Source organism: Cyprinodon tularosa, unplaced genomic scaffold (assembly GCF_016077235.1).
Source record: "Cyprinodon tularosa strain WSP-4 unplaced genomic scaffold, ASM1607723v1 ctg1149, whole genome shotgun sequence".
Lineage (NCBI taxonomy): Eukaryota > Metazoa > Chordata > Actinopteri > Cyprinodontiformes > Cyprinodontidae > Cyprinodon > Cyprinodon tularosa.
Genome location: NW_024037947.1, coordinates 168,131 through 189,527, shown reverse-complemented (window position 1 = coordinate 189,527; position 21,397 = coordinate 168,131). Strand labels below are relative to the sequence as shown.

General features: G+C 40.7%; 1 protein-coding gene and 2 long non-coding RNA genes across 3 annotated transcripts; all 3 read right to left on the bottom strand.

The window, feature by feature from the left end:
- Positions 1-1,897: 1,897 nt before the first annotated feature.
- On the bottom strand, positions 1,898-10,293 carry LOC119796605 (C-type lectin domain family 12 member B-like; the record flags this gene model as incomplete). Its single annotated transcript, XM_038305234.1, has 5 exons — positions 10,194-10,293; positions 10,014-10,094; positions 4,423-4,656; positions 2,086-2,231; positions 1,898-2,004 (listed from the first exon to the last, which is right to left on the bottom strand). Coding segments are annotated over exons 1-5 (587 nt in total), but the record flags the coding sequence as incomplete, so codon positions are not given.
- A 2,798-nt stretch (positions 10,294-13,091) lies between these two features.
- Positions 13,092-14,787, bottom strand: LOC119796514. The gene is made up of 2 exons (XR_005282483.1): positions 14,743-14,787; positions 13,092-13,386 (listed from the first exon to the last, which is right to left on the bottom strand). It is a non-coding gene; the product is annotated as an uncharacterized LOC119796514 (long non-coding RNA).
- Positions 14,788-18,273: 3,486 nt separating this feature from the next.
- On the bottom strand, positions 18,274-20,957 carry LOC119796509. The gene is made up of 3 exons (XR_005282480.1): positions 20,712-20,957; positions 20,547-20,632; positions 18,274-18,488 (listed from the first exon to the last, which is right to left on the bottom strand). It is a non-coding gene; the product is annotated as an uncharacterized LOC119796509 (long non-coding RNA).
- Positions 20,958-21,397: the final 440 nt, after the last annotated feature.

Here is a 21,397-nt window from a genome sequence, read left to right as displayed (position 1 = left end):
GACCCAGATTATCTAATAGACCCAGATTATCTAATAGACCCAGAGTATCTAATAGACCCAGATTATCTAATAGACCCAGAGTATCTAATAGACCCAGATTATCTAATAGACCCAGAGTATCTAATAGACCCAGATTATCTAATAGACCCAGATTATCTAATAGACCCAGATTATCTAATAGACCCAGATTATCTAATAGACCCAGATTATCTAATAGACCCAGATTATCTAATAGACCCAGAGTATCTAATAGACCCAGATTATCTAATAGACCCAGATTATCTAATAGACCCAGATTATCTAATAGACCCAGATTATCTAATAGACCCAGATTATCTAATAGACCCAGAGTATCTAATAGACCCAGATTATCTAATAGACCCAGATTATCTAATAGACCCAGAGTATCTAATAGACCCAGATTATCTAATAGACCCAGAGTATCTAATAGACCCAGATTATCTAATAGACCCAGAGTATCTAATAGACCCAGATTATCTAATAGACCCAGATTATCTAATAGACCCAGAGTATCTAATAGACCCAGATTATCTAATAGACCCAGAGTATCTAATAGACCCAGAGTATCTAATAGACCCAGATTATCTAATAGACCCAGATTATCTAATAGACCCAGATTATCTAATAGACCCAGATTATCTAATAGACCCAGATTATCTAATAGACCCAGATTATCTAATAGACCCAGAGTATCTAATAGACCCAGATTATCTAATAGACCCAGATTATCTAATAGACCCAGAGTATCTAATAGACCCAGATTATCTAATAGACCCAGATTATCTAATAGACCCAGATTATCTAATAGACCCAGATTATCTAATAGACCCAGATTATCTAATAGACCCAGATTATCTAATAGACCCAGATTATCTAATAGACCCAGAGTATCTAATAGACCCAGAGTATCTAATAGACCCAGAGTATCTAATAGACCCAGATTATCTAATAGACCCAGAGTATCTAATAGACCCAGATTATCTAATAGACCCAGAGTATCTAATAGACCCAGATTATCTAATAGACCCAGAGTATCTAATAGACCCAGAGTATCTAATAGACCCAGATTATCTAATAGACCCAGAGTATCTAATAGACCCAGAGTATCTAATAGACCCAGATTATCTAATAGACCCAGATTATCTAATAGACCCAGAGTATCTAATAGACCCAGATTATCTAATAGACCCAGATTATCTAATAGACCCAGAGTATCTAATAGACCCAGAGTATCTAATAGACCCAGATTATCTAATAGACCCAGATTATCTAATAGACCCAGAGTATCTAATAGACCCAGAGTATCTAATAGACCCAGATTATCTAATAGACCCAGATTATCTAATAGACCCAGAGTATCTAATAGACCCAGATTATCTAATAGACCCAGAGTATCTAATAGACCCAGATTATCTAATAGACCCAGAGTATCTAATAGACCCAGATTATCTAATAGACCCAGATTATCTAATAGACCCAGATTATCTAATAGACCCAGAGTATCTAATAGACCCAGAGTATCTAATAGACCCAGATTATCTAATAGACCCAGAGTATCTAATAGACCCAGATTATCTAATAGACCCAGATTATCTAATAGACCCAGATTATCTGAGCTGCTTCCTGCCTGAAAATCTCTTGAACTGAAGCCGTTTCACTAAAAGAAAACTGCTCCTGGTCTGAAGCATCAGATTCTGCATTGGTTTAAAAAGTGAAGCTTTGCAATAAAATAAATAGAGCTTCAAAGCAGCTAATCACTGAGTGATTTAGATTTTAACATCGCAGAATTTAAATACCCAAAAACTTTATTTGGAAGAAACAATAACAAACACTGTAAAAGTGTCAGAATAGATCTGATTAAAATGATTATTCTTACTCTAGAGTGTCAGGGCGACCATCAATCCAAACCCAGTCACCAGCAATCTTCCGAAGTCCCAACCAGTAGTAGCGATAGTTACTAGAAGCCTGTCTTGAAAGGAATTTCTGAAAATCATAACATGATGATCATCATGAAATAGATTATTTATGACCTGGAGCTGCCAAATTATTGAATCAGGAGCTCACCTGTTCCTCTTCATTATTAACAACAACCAGGTCTGCACCTTTGCTCTGACAGTACTCCCGACTGTCATTCCAAGACCGATTTCTTTCCTCAAACAGATAGCAGGATCCGTTGAATGAGTTCCAATCACGCTGACATGGTTCACATTCTTTAACCAGAAAACAGAAATGATCAAACTGAGAAATAACCAAATTCTCTGGTTTCTCCATTTTCTATAGAACAACATGAACCAAATGATGTCAGAAGTCATCATCAGTTCAGAGTCAGAGCCGTTTAAAGCTTCACAGATCTTCTTTTTAACATAAACTATTTCACTTTCATTACAAAAACTTGTTTTTCTGAATATAGAGATTAAACTTCCTGGAGACGTTGATCATCATGTTTTCATTCTTGGTAAAGTTTTCAAAGTAAACTCCCTGGATTAAATGGTGCAGAGTTATTCCAGTTATGTCTGTGGATATGATGATATGATAGACGCTGTTCATCTTTGACCTCCTCTCTTCCACTTCAGACATTTTATCCTGGCTGCCTTTTATTGTTCTGTTGGTAAATTACTGTTTTATTCATTCAACATTAATCAGGTAAAACATTAAAGCAATTATATTAAATGCTTTAACATTGAACCTACCAACCATAGAATCGGTAAGAACTGTTTCTGTAGTTTATTGACCAGTTGATTCAAACATCAGTGACCATAATAAAAGTCTAGGTTAACTCAACAATCATGGGGGCGGGGGCTGCAGACCAACTTGCTGTAATTACAGTTAAATCTACAAATAATCTGATTAACAAAATAATCCAGTGAATCAAAGTGAAAGCAGTGCTTAAAGCAGGTGATTTGTTGCTCCATTGGTCAAAACAGAAACTGCTCCATTCACCCAGATTTTCTCTCTCTGATTCACTTTTGATGGATGCTAATCTTAATTTAAACATCAATGCTTCATAATTTTGTTTAGTTTATGTTTATTTATAAAAAATTGTGTCTGAATGGTTTAGAATAAAAACAAAAACTTTGACGCTTTCTTACAACTAATTTAGCTACAATTCACTGAACAACAAAGTAATAAGAAAATAAACTTCACTTCATGATCATTTTCAAATAAAATTCTGAAACTATTAAAAATAAAAACTAAGAAACTTTTAAAGGATGGAATCATGAAATGATTATTAATGGAATAATAATACCACAATTTTGGCCAAAACATTCATAGCTGAATAATGAGAAAATGGTTTTAGTTGTTAATGAAAAGTTAATGTGGAAAGATTAGACTGGTGGCATTAAAAAAACCTTAGATTAAACAATCTATATATATATGTATATATATATATATATATATATATATATATATATATATATATATATATATATATATATAGAATTTACAGCTACAATACCAGAGGAGGCCTTTACAACGATTTGCATTCAGGTTTGAATTCAGGTTTTAAGGAGAAATGAGTTCTCCATACTGTGTCACTGCATCCATTCAGTTTGTGTTGGTTGAAAGTTTTAACAATCATTCTATAGATAACTTTTCCAGAAGCTCTGAAGGATGGAAAAGTGATTTGGTGACTCAGAACCCTCATGAAAATCAGCCAAAAGTGAACCCTCATGTTCACTTAACTTGTGCTTCCAGTAGCACAAGAGCTGACCGACAAATCTAACAGAATTTATTCCCAAACAGGCAGCGAGCTTAACAGGATCATCCAGCCAGCTCCACCACCATCCCAAGGCAATAAACTTGCAGTGTGGAGCAGTCTGGGGCAGGTTGTTGCCCCCCAAGTAGGACAATCCACCAAACTCCCAAACAGAACCAGTTCCTGGAGCAGCCAGTGTAGAGACTCAGCCTGCTGCTGTCTCTCCTTCCTCAGCAAAGACCACAGAGGAAATACTCTTATAACAACTGGAAGAAGAGAAGAGCTAAAGTTGCAAGAGCCAATAGAAAGAGAAGCAGATCCAGACCCATGCCACCAAATCTCCAAAGACTGCAGCATGATATACTCCTCCACACCAGATGTGCAGGTCCTGTAAGCAGTCTCTGAATAAACTGAAAACAAAAAGCAGCACCTCTGCTGGCCAGGCGGACGCTGCATTTTCCACCTTTTTCTCTTTAAAAAAAACAGAATACTTTGAGGAATCCAGTGAAGTTTATCCCAAAAACATCTACCAGAAACCTTTGAACATTTGATAAAAGAGAAACTCCAGCCACGCCTCCCTGTAACAGGATGGAAAGCTTCAGTCCTGTCAGCACCCCCCCCCCCCCCACCCCCCAACCCCCACCCCCCCCACCCCTGACCATTCTACACTTAGTTAGCTTTGACTCCACCTGCTGGTCATTTACTGCCATAGATGTTCAGAGCTGAAAGAATCATATACTCACTTCCATTGGGGCAGTACTCGTTTACTGGAAAGGAGTCAAAGGTCAGAATGAAGTGCATTGTCCTGTTGAGGTCCTCCCTCTCTGTCTGTAGCTGCTTAGTTTCCTTCTTTAACGAGGCCGTTATCAGGTTCAAATGTTTGGTCTCATTCCTCAGATCAGCAATCAGTTTTTCCTGTTGATTTATTTTCCAGCCGCCTTTTAATGACAGGAAACAGAAAAACAGTCAATTAGAGGACTGGAGACATAGATGAAAGATCTGTGAGCATCAGTAAACGTTCAGGGTAGATTGGCAGAAACCGTTGGATAATTGATTCAGTCCAGAATAATGGAAGACAGAGAGCAATGATGTCATCCCTAAAGTCAGAACATTCTGTCATGATCATTCACCTTTTTCATTTATTTCATTAATTGTTTATTTGAAAGGGGACAGTGTACATTAATAAACATTAAAACAATGTAAATATACCCGAGTTAGCTAAGGAGTGCTAATTTTCATCACTAGTCCCCCAGCCAGGTATAAAAAAGGCAACCTTAAAAATAAACACAAGTATAAAATCACAAGATAAAATTACAATACCAATTACATAAAAAACATTATGGTTAAGAAATACAATTCATTTAAAATAATTATAAATTATTTAAATAGACACTAAAAACCTTAGTGCTCACAAATGTGGCTCTCTACAAGCCATTTTTTTTGCATTATTTTTCAATGAAGAGAATGACAAAGAGTCTCTGATGGTTTCTGGCACTGTGTTCCATTGCCAGAGATGGCAAAAGTACTCACTTTCCGTACTTGAGTAAAAGTACAGATACTTGTGTTAAAAAATACTCTGGTAAAAGTGGAAGTACTGATTAAACTTCTTTACTCAAGTAAAAGTAACAAAGTACAGGCTTGTAAATTTACTTAAAGTATAAAAGTAAAAGTAGAAACTAGATCTCCGTTGTGTTCATTTTCAATCATCTCGTCGTCCATGCTACTATGCTAACGCCACCGCCACCAAGCTGCAATGATTTGCCGCGAATGAATACCGCTGAATCTGTCGATTCATCTTGTAGTGGTGCGTCAAATGCAACGTAGATTCCCATCCAATTAGATTGAATTTGGTATTGATGACGTGAAAAATAATAACGGTAACTCCATTGAAATGATTCAAAACTAAAGTAACGAGCCAATTTTTTAAATGTAAGGAGTAGAAAGTACAGATATTTGTGTAAAAATGTAAGGAGTAGAAGTAAAAAGTCGCCATTAAAATAAGTAGTAAAGTAAAGTAAAAATATCAGAAAAATCTACTTGAGTACAGTAACAAAGTATTTGTACTTCGTTACTTCCCATCTCTGTCCATTGCTGAGATGCTCTTATGGAGAAAACAGCCTGACCAAAGGCTGTTTTTCTCCGGGGGATGATGCAGTCTTCCCTCACTGCCCCTCTGGTTACCCTGACCTCACTGGATCTGAACTGCACAAAGTCACATAGTGGAGGTGGTGCTAAACCATGTCTGATTTTATAAATTAAACAGATGTTTTTGAACTTGATAAGATTGTTCCAGGTAAGTAACTGATATTTCCTCAGAATACTACAGTGGTGGTAATGGTATGGTTTTTTATCCAGTATTTTTAATGCTTGTTTATATAATGTTTCTAATGGTTTTATTGTAGTAGAGTGAGTATTGGACCAACTTATTAGACAACTTATCCTGAGCCATGGAAATTTGCTAGCGTCATTTCCATATTTAAAGGTGGTAACTCTCTTCTGACATCTAATTATCGACCTATTAGCATTTTGTCAACAGTATCTAAAGTTTTTGAAAAACTGGTTGCTAAACAAATCATTAATCATCTTAATTGCAGCTTCTTTCCTTTACACTCAATGCAGTTTGATTTTAAGGGTAAATCATTCTACAGAGACGGCAACAAGTTATTTTTGTCTCTCACAAGATAGTTTGGACTTATTGGCTTTTTTAAGGGCATTATCTCTGTCTTTCATTAATAGTTTGATGTCGTCACTGAGCCAGGGAAGAGAACACTTTCTGCTTTTGTGTTTAATTGTAACTGCAAATTCATTCATTTTTGTCTGTAAGCATTCAGTGAATTTCTGACTAATTATTTCTAGTTCATTATCCAATAGTAAAATGTCCCAGTTCATATTTCTTATTGCAGTGTGAAATTGTTCCTGTTTGTTCCTTGGAATACCAATGAACTCCTTCTTTCCGGAATAGGCTGAGAATTGCTGTCTGGTTAACTTTCTTGTTATCAGCACCAAGTTATGATCTGAGAGACCAGTCAACATATTGTATGATTTTGTGATCCGTTCAGGATGATTGGTGAAGATTAAGTCAATTTTAGTGCTACAAGTGTTTGTAATCCGTGTCGGTCCTTTAACCATCTGGACAAAATTAAATCCATTCATAATTTGCTGAAGTTTTTTCCTTGTACTGTTACCATCCCAATGTAGATTAAAATCGCCCATCACTATAACCTCCGTTTTGAAATCACACTGCTTTAAAATTTCCTTGAATTTATCATAAAAGTCTATCTTTGCAGATGGTGGTCGATATAGGACTATTAGTGTGAGAGACATCTGAGGTGCAAGAGATAAATTTACTCCAACACATTCTTAATCAATTGGGTTTTCCACTGGATTTCGCTGCACTGTATGTTATCTCTCACATAAATCATTACCCCTCCCCCTTTGCCGTCAGCTCTATCTCTCCTGTAGGAGACATACCCCAGAACTAAAAGCGCAGCAGTAGGGGAATTATTATGCATCCAAGTTTCGGATAGGCAGAAATAATCCAGATTTCCCTGGATCCCTTGGCCAAGATAAAAAAAAAAACACACAGCGTGTTGAAAGAGTCCCTCTAACACGTCCTTCTCGTAACAACCAGCACACCTACCAGACTCTGCCAGGTTTCCAGTTACCATTCATCTAATCTTCCTGCTCCTGCTTCTTTATATATGGCTCAATCCCAGCTATCGGGGCCAGATCATTGAGATTACTGATGTGATGTTGAGGTTGAGCTCATAGCTCATGTTTTAGTTCATGTTCTCATTCATGGAGGCCAGTGGTGAGAGGAATTTAGTGTGTCTTAGAGTTCCTGATCATGTTCTGTCCCTTATCCACTGAGCGTGCTCTAGTCCTCTCTTGGCTCAGTGGAGGGAGCTAGTTTTAGCGTACCATAGTTTTCCTAATATCCTGACCTGTTCTGCCTCTCAACTACTGAGCCTGCCTGTTCCCATCTGAACGTTGCTGCCTGAACTCTTCGTGGACTCCTGGATCCGTGGACCTGGCCTGCCTTGGCTTCAATTAAATTCAATTCAGTTTATTTCTATTGCGCCAATTACCAGCACATGTCATCTCTAAGCACTTTTTGCCTAACTTTCTGCTTCTGAATGCAGACAAAACAGAAGTTATTTGGACCAGAGTCTCTGGAAAAGAAGCTGATTAGTCAGTCGCTTCATTTGGATGGGATTAAACTGATTTCAGATAATAAAGTAAAAAATCTTGGTGTTTTTGATCAGGACCTGTCATTTAAATCCCAGATCAAAGAGGTTTCTAGAATTTCCTTCTTTCATCTGAGGAATATTGCAAAAATGAGCAATCTCCTGTCCAGGGGTGATGCTGAGAAACTAGTCCATGCATTTGTTACTTCAAGGCTGGACTATTGTAATTCTTTACTATCAGGAAGTCCACAAACTGTAGTTAAAAGCCTTCAGCTGATCCAAAATGCTGCAGCCAGAGTTCTGATGGAAATGAAAAAGAGAGATCATATCTCTCCTATCCTGGCTTCTCTTCATTGGCTTCCTGTTAAATCTAGAATAGAATCTAAAATCCTCCTTCTCACATATAAAGCCTTAAATGGCCAAGCTCCATCTGATATCAGAGATCTGATTGTTCCTTATGTTCCTAACAGAGCACTTCGCTCTCAGTCTGCAGGTTTACTAGTGGTTCCTAGAATTTCTAAAAGTAGAATGGGAGGCAGATCTTTTAGTTCTCAGGCTCCTCTCCTGTGGAACCAACTACCAGTTTTAGTCCGTGAGGCAGACACCCTGTCTACTTTTAAGGCTAGGCTTAAAACTTTCCTTTTTGATAAAGCTTCTAGTTAGAGTGGCTCGGGTTATCCTGATCTATCTCTATAGTTCTGCTGCTATAGGCTTAGACTGCTGGAGGACATAGGGACCCCTTTTTCCTCATTCTGCTTCATTCTATCTCTATTCTCCCACTCTGCAGAATCTGTTAGTTCAATCTCTAACGTTCTGCTCTCTCTGCTTTTTCTCATAGTAGCTTCATCTGGTCTGTTCCTGTTTGGCTGTTTGCAATCAGCTGGTTTTCCTTAGATAGAAAACTTTGAATCAATCTGACTGGTTGATCTGGATCTATAAAGTGACCTGAGATGACATGATGTGAATTGGAGCTATAGAAATAAACTTAATAGAATTTAAACCTGTAGATAAACTGGGTTTGTCTAAAAATCCTCCCTTTAAAACTTCTATATCATGCTTCATTGTTCTGTAAACTGATCTCTGGCTAATCCTGTGATTAAAACACGGGAATATAAAATACCTCTGAGGACATATTGGTGAACATGAACATCAAGCCATGCTGAAACAATGGCCACTTTTAATTGATACCCAAACGCAAAGGGCACCAGAACACAAAACAGCTAAAGGAAATAAAAATTCATGGTCGCTCCTCAGATCTTTCTGTGGGACAGGCTGGGATTATCTCAGGTAGAAGTCAATGGCATACAGGTAGATGGACGGCATTGACTGGGACAGCATAACGGCACAGGTAAACCACGCCCTCTGTGATCAAACTCAGATCCTCTAAAGAGGCCAAGCAGCTTCTTTCTCTGAGTGTTCAAAGGTTCATATTCTTAATGAAACAGCAGTATCCCAGTGAAATGGTGTCTAAATGATTCAAACATCTTCCAGTTATTAATTCTCTAATGCTATAATCACACCTAAAGCAGCAAAGGCAGCAGGAGCAGCTGGTTTAAATACAAAGTCAAAAGTTGATGCGTGTTAAGGTGCAAAACATCCTGCGGTCCGTTTTGAGCAGCAGGAGCAGCGCGTCATGAGCTTCTGAGCATCTGAGGCGCTGAACACGCTGCAAACGCAGCTGCTGGAAACATTGACCTTTAGCTGCTGGACATCAACCAATGAGAGAAGCTGATCTGGGAGCTGGCAGGGAGTCAGACGCAGCACTGCTGATGCAGAGCGCTATGATCACTCCTCTGAAACAGTTTATTAACGCCTAAATTAACTTCAAATGTAGAAACCTGCCGGCAGAATATGTTGGCTTTTATTATCCTGCTGCCTGCAGTTTGTAGCACAGACCTGAAAAACGCTAACATCTACTTCCAGCCGCCACCAACAGGAGGGGAAAACCCCCAAGAGGCGAGCGGGCCTGATAATATCACAGATTTGTCCTTTAACTCCTTGGTTCCAGTATTAATACTTGTGCTGCAGAGCAAAGACTGTCTTCAGAGGTATAACCTCAGCAATCTCAACCTACAGCAGATTTGTTGGCTGAAAGCCACAATACGTACCCCAGGAGATGACCCCGACGCTTGCTGCCAGCAGGACACAGAGGATCCCCAGAGAGACCAGCAGCACACGGACTCTGATGTCTGTAAAAGTTATGATGAGGGGTTTATCAAACCATTTCATGCAAGAGTTAATTGGTTTGGTGACGATGGCAGCTCAGAGGGAGGTGAGGAAGGTCTTACCTTTGCAGTTGACCTCCATCACTGATGCTCAGAAACCGAAGGAAAAAGGCAGAACCTGCTGGAGATGATTTAAAGAACCTCTGAACTCTGCAGTGAGACGTTTCTCTCTTATAACTGAAAAACAGGAACTTCAGAAACACTGAATGACGTTGGAATTTGTTTATTCAAAACCATCTGATTCTGATCTTCAGCCTTCATCTGATTAGATATAAAGGATCGTTTACATATTGTTATGCAATAACTTTATACTCAGTGCTTCTAAATATCTTATTTAATCATATTCAGACCTGGATGAAAGCTAGAGCAACAGATGAAAGTGAATCCAGTTAAGGTCATGGTCAAACAGTAAACTCTGTAAAGCTGCTGGTACCATTCTGCAGTAGGCTGGATGGAGTATTTCTTGTTCCACCAACCTGAGACCACAGTCTGAGCGGACAGAGAGAACGATGTGGAGCGAGCAGGGAGCGTGAGTTTAAACATTGCACATCCTTCTCACTGTGCTACATGTCAGTATCTATGGAAACCCAAAAGGGCCACAGTTCAGCCCTTCATTGTGCATTTATCCAACTGAACAAAAAGCTGTTTAACGAGTCAGACTGCTGTCCAATTAAAGAGCCACAGCTATGGGGCGTGCTTCGGTGGAGCAGGGATGACCCATGAATGGAGGCCTTAGTCCTTTAGGCGGGCGATCTGGGTTTGAATCTGACCTGTGGTCCTTTTCTCCATCTCTCTCTCATCCCACTTTCCTGTCAGCATACTGTCGAAAAAAACAAAAAAATTATCCAGATAAATATCTGCCTGAAGGAGGGCGCATCGCCCTAAACTCTCACACACTGATGAGAAAACAGATTAAAAAATGAACAAAAAGGGAACTTTTAAAAATATTTTTGATGTTTTGATAATTCTAATGCATTGAGGACCAAAACTGAGGGTTTTGTTGGACAGATAAAATGGCTATCATTGCATTGATATAAGAAGTCAGCATCGGCTTAGATAATACGAAATCTGCAGTTGGTGTATTTACTGATCTCAAAAAAAGCTTTTGACACAATAAATCATGAAATATTAAGTAAGATATTGGAGTGTTATGGCATCTGAGGATTGGTAATACTCTGGATGAAAAGTTATCTAAGCAACAGGAACAATGGGTGACTGCAAGTCATGGTGCTTGGACATTGCATGTGGTGTCCACCAGGGGACATCTGCAAACTTTCTAGAATACTTACATTTGTTTTGTTTGCAGACGATACTTACATCTTTTGTACAGCTGATAATTTGGATCAGCTTATGGCAGATATCAACCTTGAGTTATGTCACCTTAAGATTAGGTTTGATACTAATAAACTATCATTAAATTAGGATAAAACTAAGTTTATGTTGTTTGGAAACTGAGAAAGTAAAACAAATTTAGGTATTCTGATAGATAATGTGACAGTAAACGGAGTTAAATCTGAAAAACTCCCATGAAGAGAAAAGACAATGAGGAGAAATGTATTCTATTCAATTCAGTTTATTTATATTGCGCCAAATTCACATCATGTCATCTCAAGGCACTTTACAGTTCAACCAGATGACTCTCCAGCAATCCCTCACGCTAAGCATGCTTGTAGCGACAGTGGAGAGGAAAAACTCCCTTTGAACAGGAAGAAACCTCCAGCAGAACCAGGCTCAGTGTGAGCGGCCATCTGCTGAGGCCCACTGGGGTTCAAGGAGACAGAAGCAGACATAGAAAAAGAAGCATAGATACAGACGGCAACTGTCAACCAGCTCCACAGGCGGCCCCGTCCAGGAAACACACAGCCAGGCAGACGAGCTCCGAGCCAGCTCCCATGTCAGAGGATGAAGAGAGCACATCCAGTTAGTCACAGTCAGAGAAACAGGGCTACACTGGAAAACAGGCCAAGCTCCAACATCTAGAAACAAAGGTTTTGATGGCAGCAGCACAGCTGATATTTCTCTCCAGGATGGAGTCACAGCCAAACAGGAACAGACCAGATGAAGCTACTATGAGAAAAAGCAGAGAGAGCAGAACGTTAGAGATTGAACTAACAGATTCTGCAGAGTGGTGAAATGGGTATTAATACAATTACTTTAGTCTTTGGCGCTCAGACCTCGGAAGGAAACATAGCGCTTAATTTTGAAAGATATGCATGAACAGTGAGTAAAGAACAGGGCTGTTCCCTGTTGGGTTTTTAATCCAGAGAAATGTGAGTTTAAAAGATTAAAAGGAAATGATCAACACAGAGACCGGGTTTTGTGACGTCAGTGTGTGCCCGGTGGAGAGAAAATGCTGGCTTGGAAAGCCATCACCTTCTCCCACCGATCCCTTCATGGCAAAGCCTTTTATTAACAGTTTACAACATCAAACAGGCGGGCCTAAAACAGAAGAGCCAGTAATCATTGTCTGGGAGGATGCAGGTAACAAGATAGTGTGAATTGACCAACTGGCTGGATGGAAGTCACACATCCGTGTGATTCTGCCTCATGACCTACAGGAGGTCATAAAAGTTTATGACCCTTCTGGTTGAAACACAGGATAGATATCACTCTAACATTTCCCTCCTCTTATACATAAAAACATCAGCATCTTTCAATTCATATTTTATTCATAGGAGTAGGAATATGAGTACAAACATAACAGTCTGTTTTGTTCAAATCTTCAGCAACATGTTTTGCATGTTGCCACCACATCTTGGCACTGTAGGATGACTTACTGTGGATCCATCAAAAATCATCCTGCTCTTCCTTTGTTTCAGACAGTCAGTTTGAGTTCCTAGGAACACCGGTCCAACAGTCATCACCGGGCAGCATAACCACTTTGGTTTTTCAGATCTTTGCCAGTCCGTCCAAGGAAACACCCACTAACCGGACTCTAAAAGACTGGGTTAGGTTGGTTACTTCACCAGCGTTGAGACGAGTGGTCCTAAAAAAACCAAACCCCTTTGAAGCTGGACTTCACCACAGATCTATACCTTAGTCGTGGGGTCCCTGTGAAAGTAACTGGGCTTTTTTGCTGTGGAAAGTTTTTAATCAGTTTACAATGACTCTGGTGGATCCAAGTGTCTCTCTCCTGGATTTTCACGGCAGTGGGGGTTGTTAGTTGCACTTTGTAGGGTCCTTCCCACCTCGGAGCTTTCCAAGTTTTCCTTTTGATGATTTTAATCAGCACTCGGTCTCCAGGCTTCAGGCCTTCCTGTGGGGAAACAAAAGGAGCACTAGGCAGATGACATGTTTTCCGAACAGTTTTGTCGCTGAAAAGCTTCAGCATCCACTTAGTTAGCGGGTCAATGTCATCTTGTTCGTTTTCTGCCCATGGCTTTCCTGTTTCTGCCATGAATTTTCTCAATCTATTTTTAACATCCTCGAACCATTTAACTGGGTTCTGTCTGGCTGGAGGTAAACCTCGACAGGCAGTCCGCATCTCTGCATCTGTCCATGGCCCACACACAAGAACAGTGGGTCCACAATCCAGTGGGTCACCATCTTGGGGTCCCGTGCGTTGACCACAATGAGGGTTGGCCACCTCCAACACCGGAAAAGCACATGCCCCCCTCCCAGGATCTTGGTCCTGTTCTTGTTTTTTTAATTCAGCCAATCTTGGATGAATAGGGGCAGATGGGCCCCTTCCACAAGCCTCCACTTGATAATCATCCCTGTAACACTTCGAATCAAGCTTCACATCCACTGCTTGAACCCCATCACCCCCTTGAATTTGATTAGGGTCAGGATATTGAGGAAGCATACGGAAAACAACAGTTTCTTCATCAGCTTTAACTTTTACAGCAGCAATTGTAGCTGTCTTTCTATCCTTCTTCTGTTGTATTTGGCTTTCCTTATTTTTTGCTTGCATAATCCACTTATTTAACTCTTCTAATTCTTCTCTGTATTTAGCTTGTTTTCTTTTTGATTTATACACCAACTTCATCTCCACCTTCTGCTGAATCTTAGTCAGCGGCTCAACTTTCAACTTTCCATCCCAGCCCTCCTTCTCAATCCACTTTCTGGCAAACTCTGGGTCACCACCACAACACGCCACCATCCATCTAACATAATCTGGCATTTCCTTCTTACTACTGCCTTGTCCCATTTTTAAAGAATTTAGTCCAGTACACAGCGGTTCGATTGTTTCCTCACACACTTTCACACAGTCACACACACCTAAGGCCTAATATTTTTTATTTTTTAACCAACATAGAGTCCCAGACTCGAATGCACAGAATACCCAGGTCCCAGACTTGTAAACAAAACTTGGTTTCGTCAAATATTCTTGCAACTACAACCAGTTATAGCTTGAACACAGAGGGTCCCAGACCCAAACGCACAGAATATCCAGGTCCCAGACTTGTAAACAAAACTTGGTTTCGTCAAATATTCTTGCAACTACAACCAGTTATAGCTTGAACACAGAGGGTCCCAGACCCAAACGCATAGAATACCGATCCCAGATCTCTCACAACAAACCCTGTTTGTCAAATATTCTAGCGACTACAACTAGTTATAGCTTTCACATGGTCCCAGACCAGCTTTTAATAAAAAACCTTAGGCGTACCGTTTCTGTGCAGATCAGTCCTCAGCTTGAGTCGTCACCAGGATGAAAGTGTGATAGTGTGAATTGACCAACTGGCTGGATGGAAGTCACACATCCGTGTGATTCTGCCTCATGACCTACAGGAGGTCATAAAAGTTTATGACCCTTCTGGTTGAAACACAGGATAGATATCACTCTAACATTCCCCCCCCAGGCCTGAAACCTATGGTGGAGTGGAGATAGATGGAGTTGGTCAGTCTGTAGACTGCTGGTTGGAGAGACGGTCTGCTGAGCTTTATGGGGAGATCCAGTGGACTGCGTGAGCTGATACTAGAGCAGGGGTGGGCAATTCCAGTTCCTGGGGGCCAGTATCCTGCATATTTTAGATATGCCTTTGGTTCAACACACCTGAATCAAGTAATCAGATAATTGGGAGGACTCTGCAGGAACCGACTGCATACTGAGGAGGTAACTCAGCCATTTGATTCAGGTGTGTTGGACCAAGGATGGATCTAAAAGTTGCAGGATACCGGCCCCCAGGAACTGGAATTGCCCACCCCTGTACTAGAGCTTCACTCAGTGACCTGGAAAATGGAAGTCCAGCTCTGATAACACAGGTTGAGAGAACCTGTCCAAGATGAGCTAGCATGAAGCGACAGTGGAGAGGAAAAACTCCCCATTGTGAAGAAACCTCTGGCAGAACCAGGCTCAACATGGCGGTCTTCTGCCGGACCGGTTAAGATGAGACAGGGAACGAGTCCAGGAGGAATGATGATGTAGAAGGATGGAAATGTGGAGTTTTGCCTGATGTGTTTGTGTAGGTATGTATATGTTCATCTACGTGTATGTATGGAGATGTATGTATATATATATATAAAACCAAACAAAAAAATTTTCTCACCCCCCTGGTGGGGTGGTATGTGTCATCCTCAAGCTCGGGTCCTCTACCTGAGGCCTGGGAGTTTTTTGGGTTCTGCGCAGTATCTTAGCTGTTCCTAGGACTGCGCTCTTCTGGACAGAGACCTCTGATGTTTTACCTGGAATCTGCTGTAGCCACTCTCCCAGTTTGGGGGTCACAGCCCCCAGTGCTCCCATTACCACTGGCACCACTGCTGCTCTTCCTTTCCACATCTTTTCTAGCTCCTCCTTCAGTCCTTGGTATTTCTCAAGCTTCTCGTGTTCTTTCTTCTTGATGTTGCTGTCGCTTGGGATTGCCACATCTATCACTACTGCCTTCTTCTGCTGTTTGTCGATCAACACGATGTCTGGTTGGTTAGCCATCACCTGTTTGTCAGTCTGGATCTTGAAGTCCCATAGGATCTTAGCTCGGTCATTCTCAACTACCTTAGGCGGTGTCTTCCATTTTGACCTTGGGACTTCCAGCCCATACTCATGGCAGATGTTCCTGTACACTATGACAGCTACCTGGTTGTGGCGTTCCATGTATGCACTTCCTGCCTGCATTTTACACCCTGCTGTTATGTGCTGTATTGTTTCAGAGGCATCTTTGCACAGTCTGCATCGGGGGTCCTGCCTGGTGTGGTAGACCCTGGCCTCTATTGATCTTGTACTGAGTGCCTGTTCTTGTGCTGCCATGATTAGTGCCTCTGTGCTGTCCTTCAGTCAACCTCCATGCATTGTGAGGAGCTTTCTCGTCTTGATGTCAGTGGCCTCTATCTCCTCCTTTGGCCAGTTTATTATACCAGCGGGGTATCTGATGACTGGTAGGGCATATGTGTTGATGGCTTGGATCTTGTTTTTCCCATTCAGCTGACTTTTCAGGACCTGCCTTACTCTTTGTAGGTATTTAGCTGTGGCAGTCTTTCTTGCTATCTCTTCGTGGTTTCCGTTAGCCTGTGGCACCCCAAGGTATTTGTAGCTGTCCTGAACATCTGTAATGTGGCCTTCTGGTAGTTCAACCCCCTCGGTTATGATCATCTTCCCTCTCTTTTAGACCATGTGACCGCACTTGTCCAGTCCGAATGACATCCCAATGTCGTTGCTGTAGATCCTGGTAGGTTCAGGCCTATGCAGAACAGCAGCAGGGATAGTGCATCACCCTGGTATATGCCGCACTTAATGGTGACTTGTGCTATTGGCTTTGCATTGGCTTCCAGACTTGTTTTCCACAGCTTCATTGAGTTCTTGATGAAGGCTATTAGAGTCCTGTTGATCTTGTACATTTCCAGGCATTCCAGTATCCATGTATGTGGCATTGAGTCGTAGGCTTTCTTATAGTCAATCCAGTCAGTGCACAGATTTGTCTGCCTGGTCTTACAATCTCGAGTGACTGCTCTATCCACTAGTAGCTGGTGCTTGGCTCCTCTGGTGTTAATGCCTATTCCCTTCTGGGAAGAGTGCGTGTTTTGAGCCATGCGCACACTCAACAAGAACCAGTAACCGTTGTAACGGTTACTGGTTCTGCGAAATTGCTTTGGTCTGTTCTTAGATCTTCCAGCCACTGAGCACTGGTGTTGTGGGATGCCTCCTTCTCCCATATGTTTCTCCAGTACTGTTCAGTCTCAGCCCTGGGTGGATCTGATCTTGAATTACCCTGCCACAGTGAGTACACTTTGGATCTGTTGGTGGAGAACACCTGGTTTATTCTCCTGGCTTCTGCTTCTCCCTTGTATCTCCTTAGATGGAGATGAAAGAAGCAAAACCTGTTTTAATCATTGCTAATATTTTCTAATATTTTCTAATATCTTTAATAACTTTTACCTTTAACTCCTAAACTTCCAGTTTTACACCCAATAAACTAAATGGAACAAAGCGGTTTGCGTGTTTTATCCTTTGCCCATCAGATCTTTGTAGATAAACCAAAACACGCCCACTTATTGCACAAACAACATGGGGCTCTTTGTTTGGAAGGTTTCAGATCATCATGTAAAGCTATTATTGCCTTCAGCGCCTTCACTGCCTTTTTATTTTGGAATTTGATTATCCAAAAAACAAAGATTCTGATCTTCAGTCATTATCTGATTAAACAGATCATTTCATTGAGTTTCCTCTTTCAGTCCTATTGTTCTTGGTCTTCACACATCTAAGGGAATATGATGCCATTCTGCTCCTTTAAACAAAGGAATAAAAGCAGGAAATAAAGAGTAAAATGGTCCTGATCCACAGCGGGTTGCACTCAGCTGTTTTCTATTTCCTGGTTCTTATCTGTTGTTGTGATAAACATGTCCCCGTTAAGGTGCGTCACATTGAGCGTGGTGGCCGCAGGGATTTCCTCCTCCTGCATCCCACATGCAGATTTTACACCCTGGAACGCATCATCAAGTAGGAGGAGCTTCAGCTGCATGAAGCTGAAACTCCTCTGATATGAAAAAGACTCAGCAGACAGACTGACTGGTTATCAGTTTATTAGAGGTTTGAGCTTCTAGAATGATCATTAGGAAAAAATAAAAAGATTAGAACTGCTGCTGTTTCAGAGAAATCATCCATCCATTCATCCATCCATCAGTTCATTTATCATCCATCAGTCCATTCATTCATTCATCCATCCATCCAGATGAAAATAGAGGAATCAGTTTATTAAAGTTTATCAGCTGACCTCATATTATCTATATTAATAACTCATTCATCTTTTCTGGACGTCTTTCTATTATTTCTTCATGCAACAGGATCAAGTATAGAAGAGACAGGAAGGTCAAGATCATCAGTCAGACGGTTGAATCTGTTCCCAGTGGAGATGAAGGAGTGAATCAGGCTGATGTGGAGCTTCACCAGGTTGATGGATAGAAACCACTGCCATTACCCAGAACCTATGAAGGAGAAAAACACATAAAACAGTTCATCTCTGGCTGCTTCAGCTTCAGATCTAAAACCAAATATTAAAACTCAGAGAAAAATAAAAGAAATATTTCCTGTTTTAAGTTTATTAGTGTTACGGATCAGAACTACAGCTGGTATCAGGTAACGGCTGATGTACCACTGATATTCACTGATTGCTGATCATCTGTTGTTAGTACATGGTGGACTGAAGCCACCAGCCGCCATATTGGTACTCCCTAGTTAGACCGGTCACAATGTCAACAATCTGTGCTACAGCATCGAACAACCATGATGTTCTCATTTTCAGGGCTTAAGACTTTTAACATAAAGATAAATTCATCACTTTGACACAGACTGACTGCTTCAGAGCATCAGTAGATTAATTTTAACTTGGAATAAAAAAATTGGCCCATCACATTGGATAGTCATTATGAAGTCTATAAATCATCTAATATAACAGATTATACAAATAAATCACAATAACATTAATGTGTTAAAGGAGCAGAATAATACAGATGAGCCAAAAGTGATAAATTGATGATGAACATGTAAAATACATGGATTGATGACATTGTTAGAAGTACACGTCTGTTAATGCTATAGTACTTTCTATCTGCAAATACTGCCTGCCTGATGCTGCAGAGTACAGACTATACTATATGAGACATATATATAGTTAGTTCCTCCACTGACTGTAAATTACCAGTGAAACGTTTTCAAACATCAGAAAACTGCTTGTTGTTGCAGCCAAACACGTTGCATGTTTATGGCCCAACTCCGTGAGAGGAGGGAGTACCAAGATGGCGGCAAGTGACTTCAGTTTTCCGACTATCTGATATCCAGATAATAATAATAATTGAACTTTATTAATCTCACAGTGAAGAAATTCCCTCTCTGCATTTAACCCCCCTCCCCTTGGGGAGCAGTGGGCTGCCATCATGCGGCGCCCGGGGAGCAGTGGGGGGTGAAGGGTCTTGCTCAGGGACCCAGAGTGGAGGCTATGGGGATCGAACCGGGTACTGCAACCTTCTCAGAGTGCAGAGCGCTGCTCTGACCTCCAGGCCACCATTAGGCCACATTGAGATCAGTGCGTCTCTCTGACATCACATCCTGAAGCTGTTCTGTGTTTCTGCTCTCTTCCTTCAACAGGAGAGAATATTTCCAGACGCACTCTTTGCTCCAGGATAATATCTATTTCTACACATGGAGCCTGATGCAGCATCATCTTCATGCTCTGGTTGGGTTCAGAGTCCCTTCAGTCATAGCAACATCTGGGTAAAATAATAAGAAGGTCATTTATTCTTAATCTAACAAATTAACATTTATCTTATTGGATGATTTTGTTTTACATCTTAAACTAATTTCAGCCAAATAAAAGAAAAGTGACATTGAAATAAAATAGAAATAAAAAATAAAACCCAAACAGGATCAACGGATAGTTTAGGTAAACAAGAAGTTTTTATCTGTTTATGTTTTTTTGGTCAAATTACTGAGGAGGAAAAAAGACGTGGAAATCCTAAAAAGACTAAATCCTGAGAATTTCTCCTGAGAAAAAAACAGTTTTAAAACTAGAAAGTGGGCGTGTCCTTACACACAGGTCTGTTTGGGTCTACGGACCTGTCAATCATGTCTCTTTGATCATGTGATTGAGAAACGCTCCAACATGTGGAAATAAACAGCAAAGTGTTTTTATAAAGCCTCTAAAATGAGTCTCTGTGATTTCATGGAGCGTTTCTGCTTCCTCTGAGTTTCCTTCTTCTTTTCCTCCCACTGATGAATCAGACTGATCCATGATTATTTTTATTTTCACATAACCTTTTTTTAACCAGGGAAAAAATCCCATTGAGATTAAAAACCTCTTTTTTAAGGGAGTCCTGGCCAAGAGGCACTCAACCCTGATTGGTCGATTGCTAGAAATAGACAGAAGATCCCAGCCTGCTGAGTTTGATCCTCAGTGAGATGGACGGTTAATTTAGGCGGGTTGGATTATAGAGGGGGGGTCGTTGTTCTTCTAACCCCGACTTAATCACAGTTCAACAGACTCTCACCCAGACTGTGATCCAGTCCATCAATCCAGGATCAGTTGATGGCAAAACGAGCAGAAATCCAGAATAACACAATCACCAAGAAGACTCTGGAAGAGAAGAAACCCTCAAAGATCACTTGTTTGAACATCAGTCTGTGGCTCTGAGGCTGCAGGTGTCAAAGCTCACCTGGTCTCTGAGAGCATCCAGGACGCCCAGGTGTGCAGAGCTGTTTGAACACAAACGAGGAGGAACTTTCCTGGTTTTCTCAGACAGATCAAACCTCCGCAGGAAGCTCAGCCAACTGCTCTGGTAGGAAAGACTCTCTGTGGAGAAGAAACAAGATGAGGAGGACAAAGACCAGCAGTGAGGGGGGGGCTTTGTTTTCTGACCCCGCCCTTCAAAACCCTTTGGCACGCCACTGAAGTCTCTCCGTTATTTTTTAACATTATTTTCTTAGATTTTCCTTTGGATCCTTTTATTCATCCAGTTCTGAACAGCAGGAATAATAACAATAGATCCCAGTTTGTTTGGATCCCAATTAAACGTCTAATTAATCAGCTTCACACTTTTCTAAGATTTCATTTTATTCTTTGAGATTAAAACTTTTAGAGAATAAATCAAATGGAGTCCAGACTTCCTCAGTTTTCTTTCCTCTCTGTAGGGAAAATGTTAAACATTTGTTGAATCCAAAATGAAACTCTTGGATTATTTCTCCAATAGATCGATTAGAGTTCGGGTTTAGGTATCTTCTTAGATCTTCTTATGTTTAGTAGAATGAAGCGGCAGGATCAAGAGACCAAGGTAACATGATCTAAAAGGTCACCTGGTCATCAATCATGACACCCAAGTTTCTTGCTGCTGTTGATGGAGTC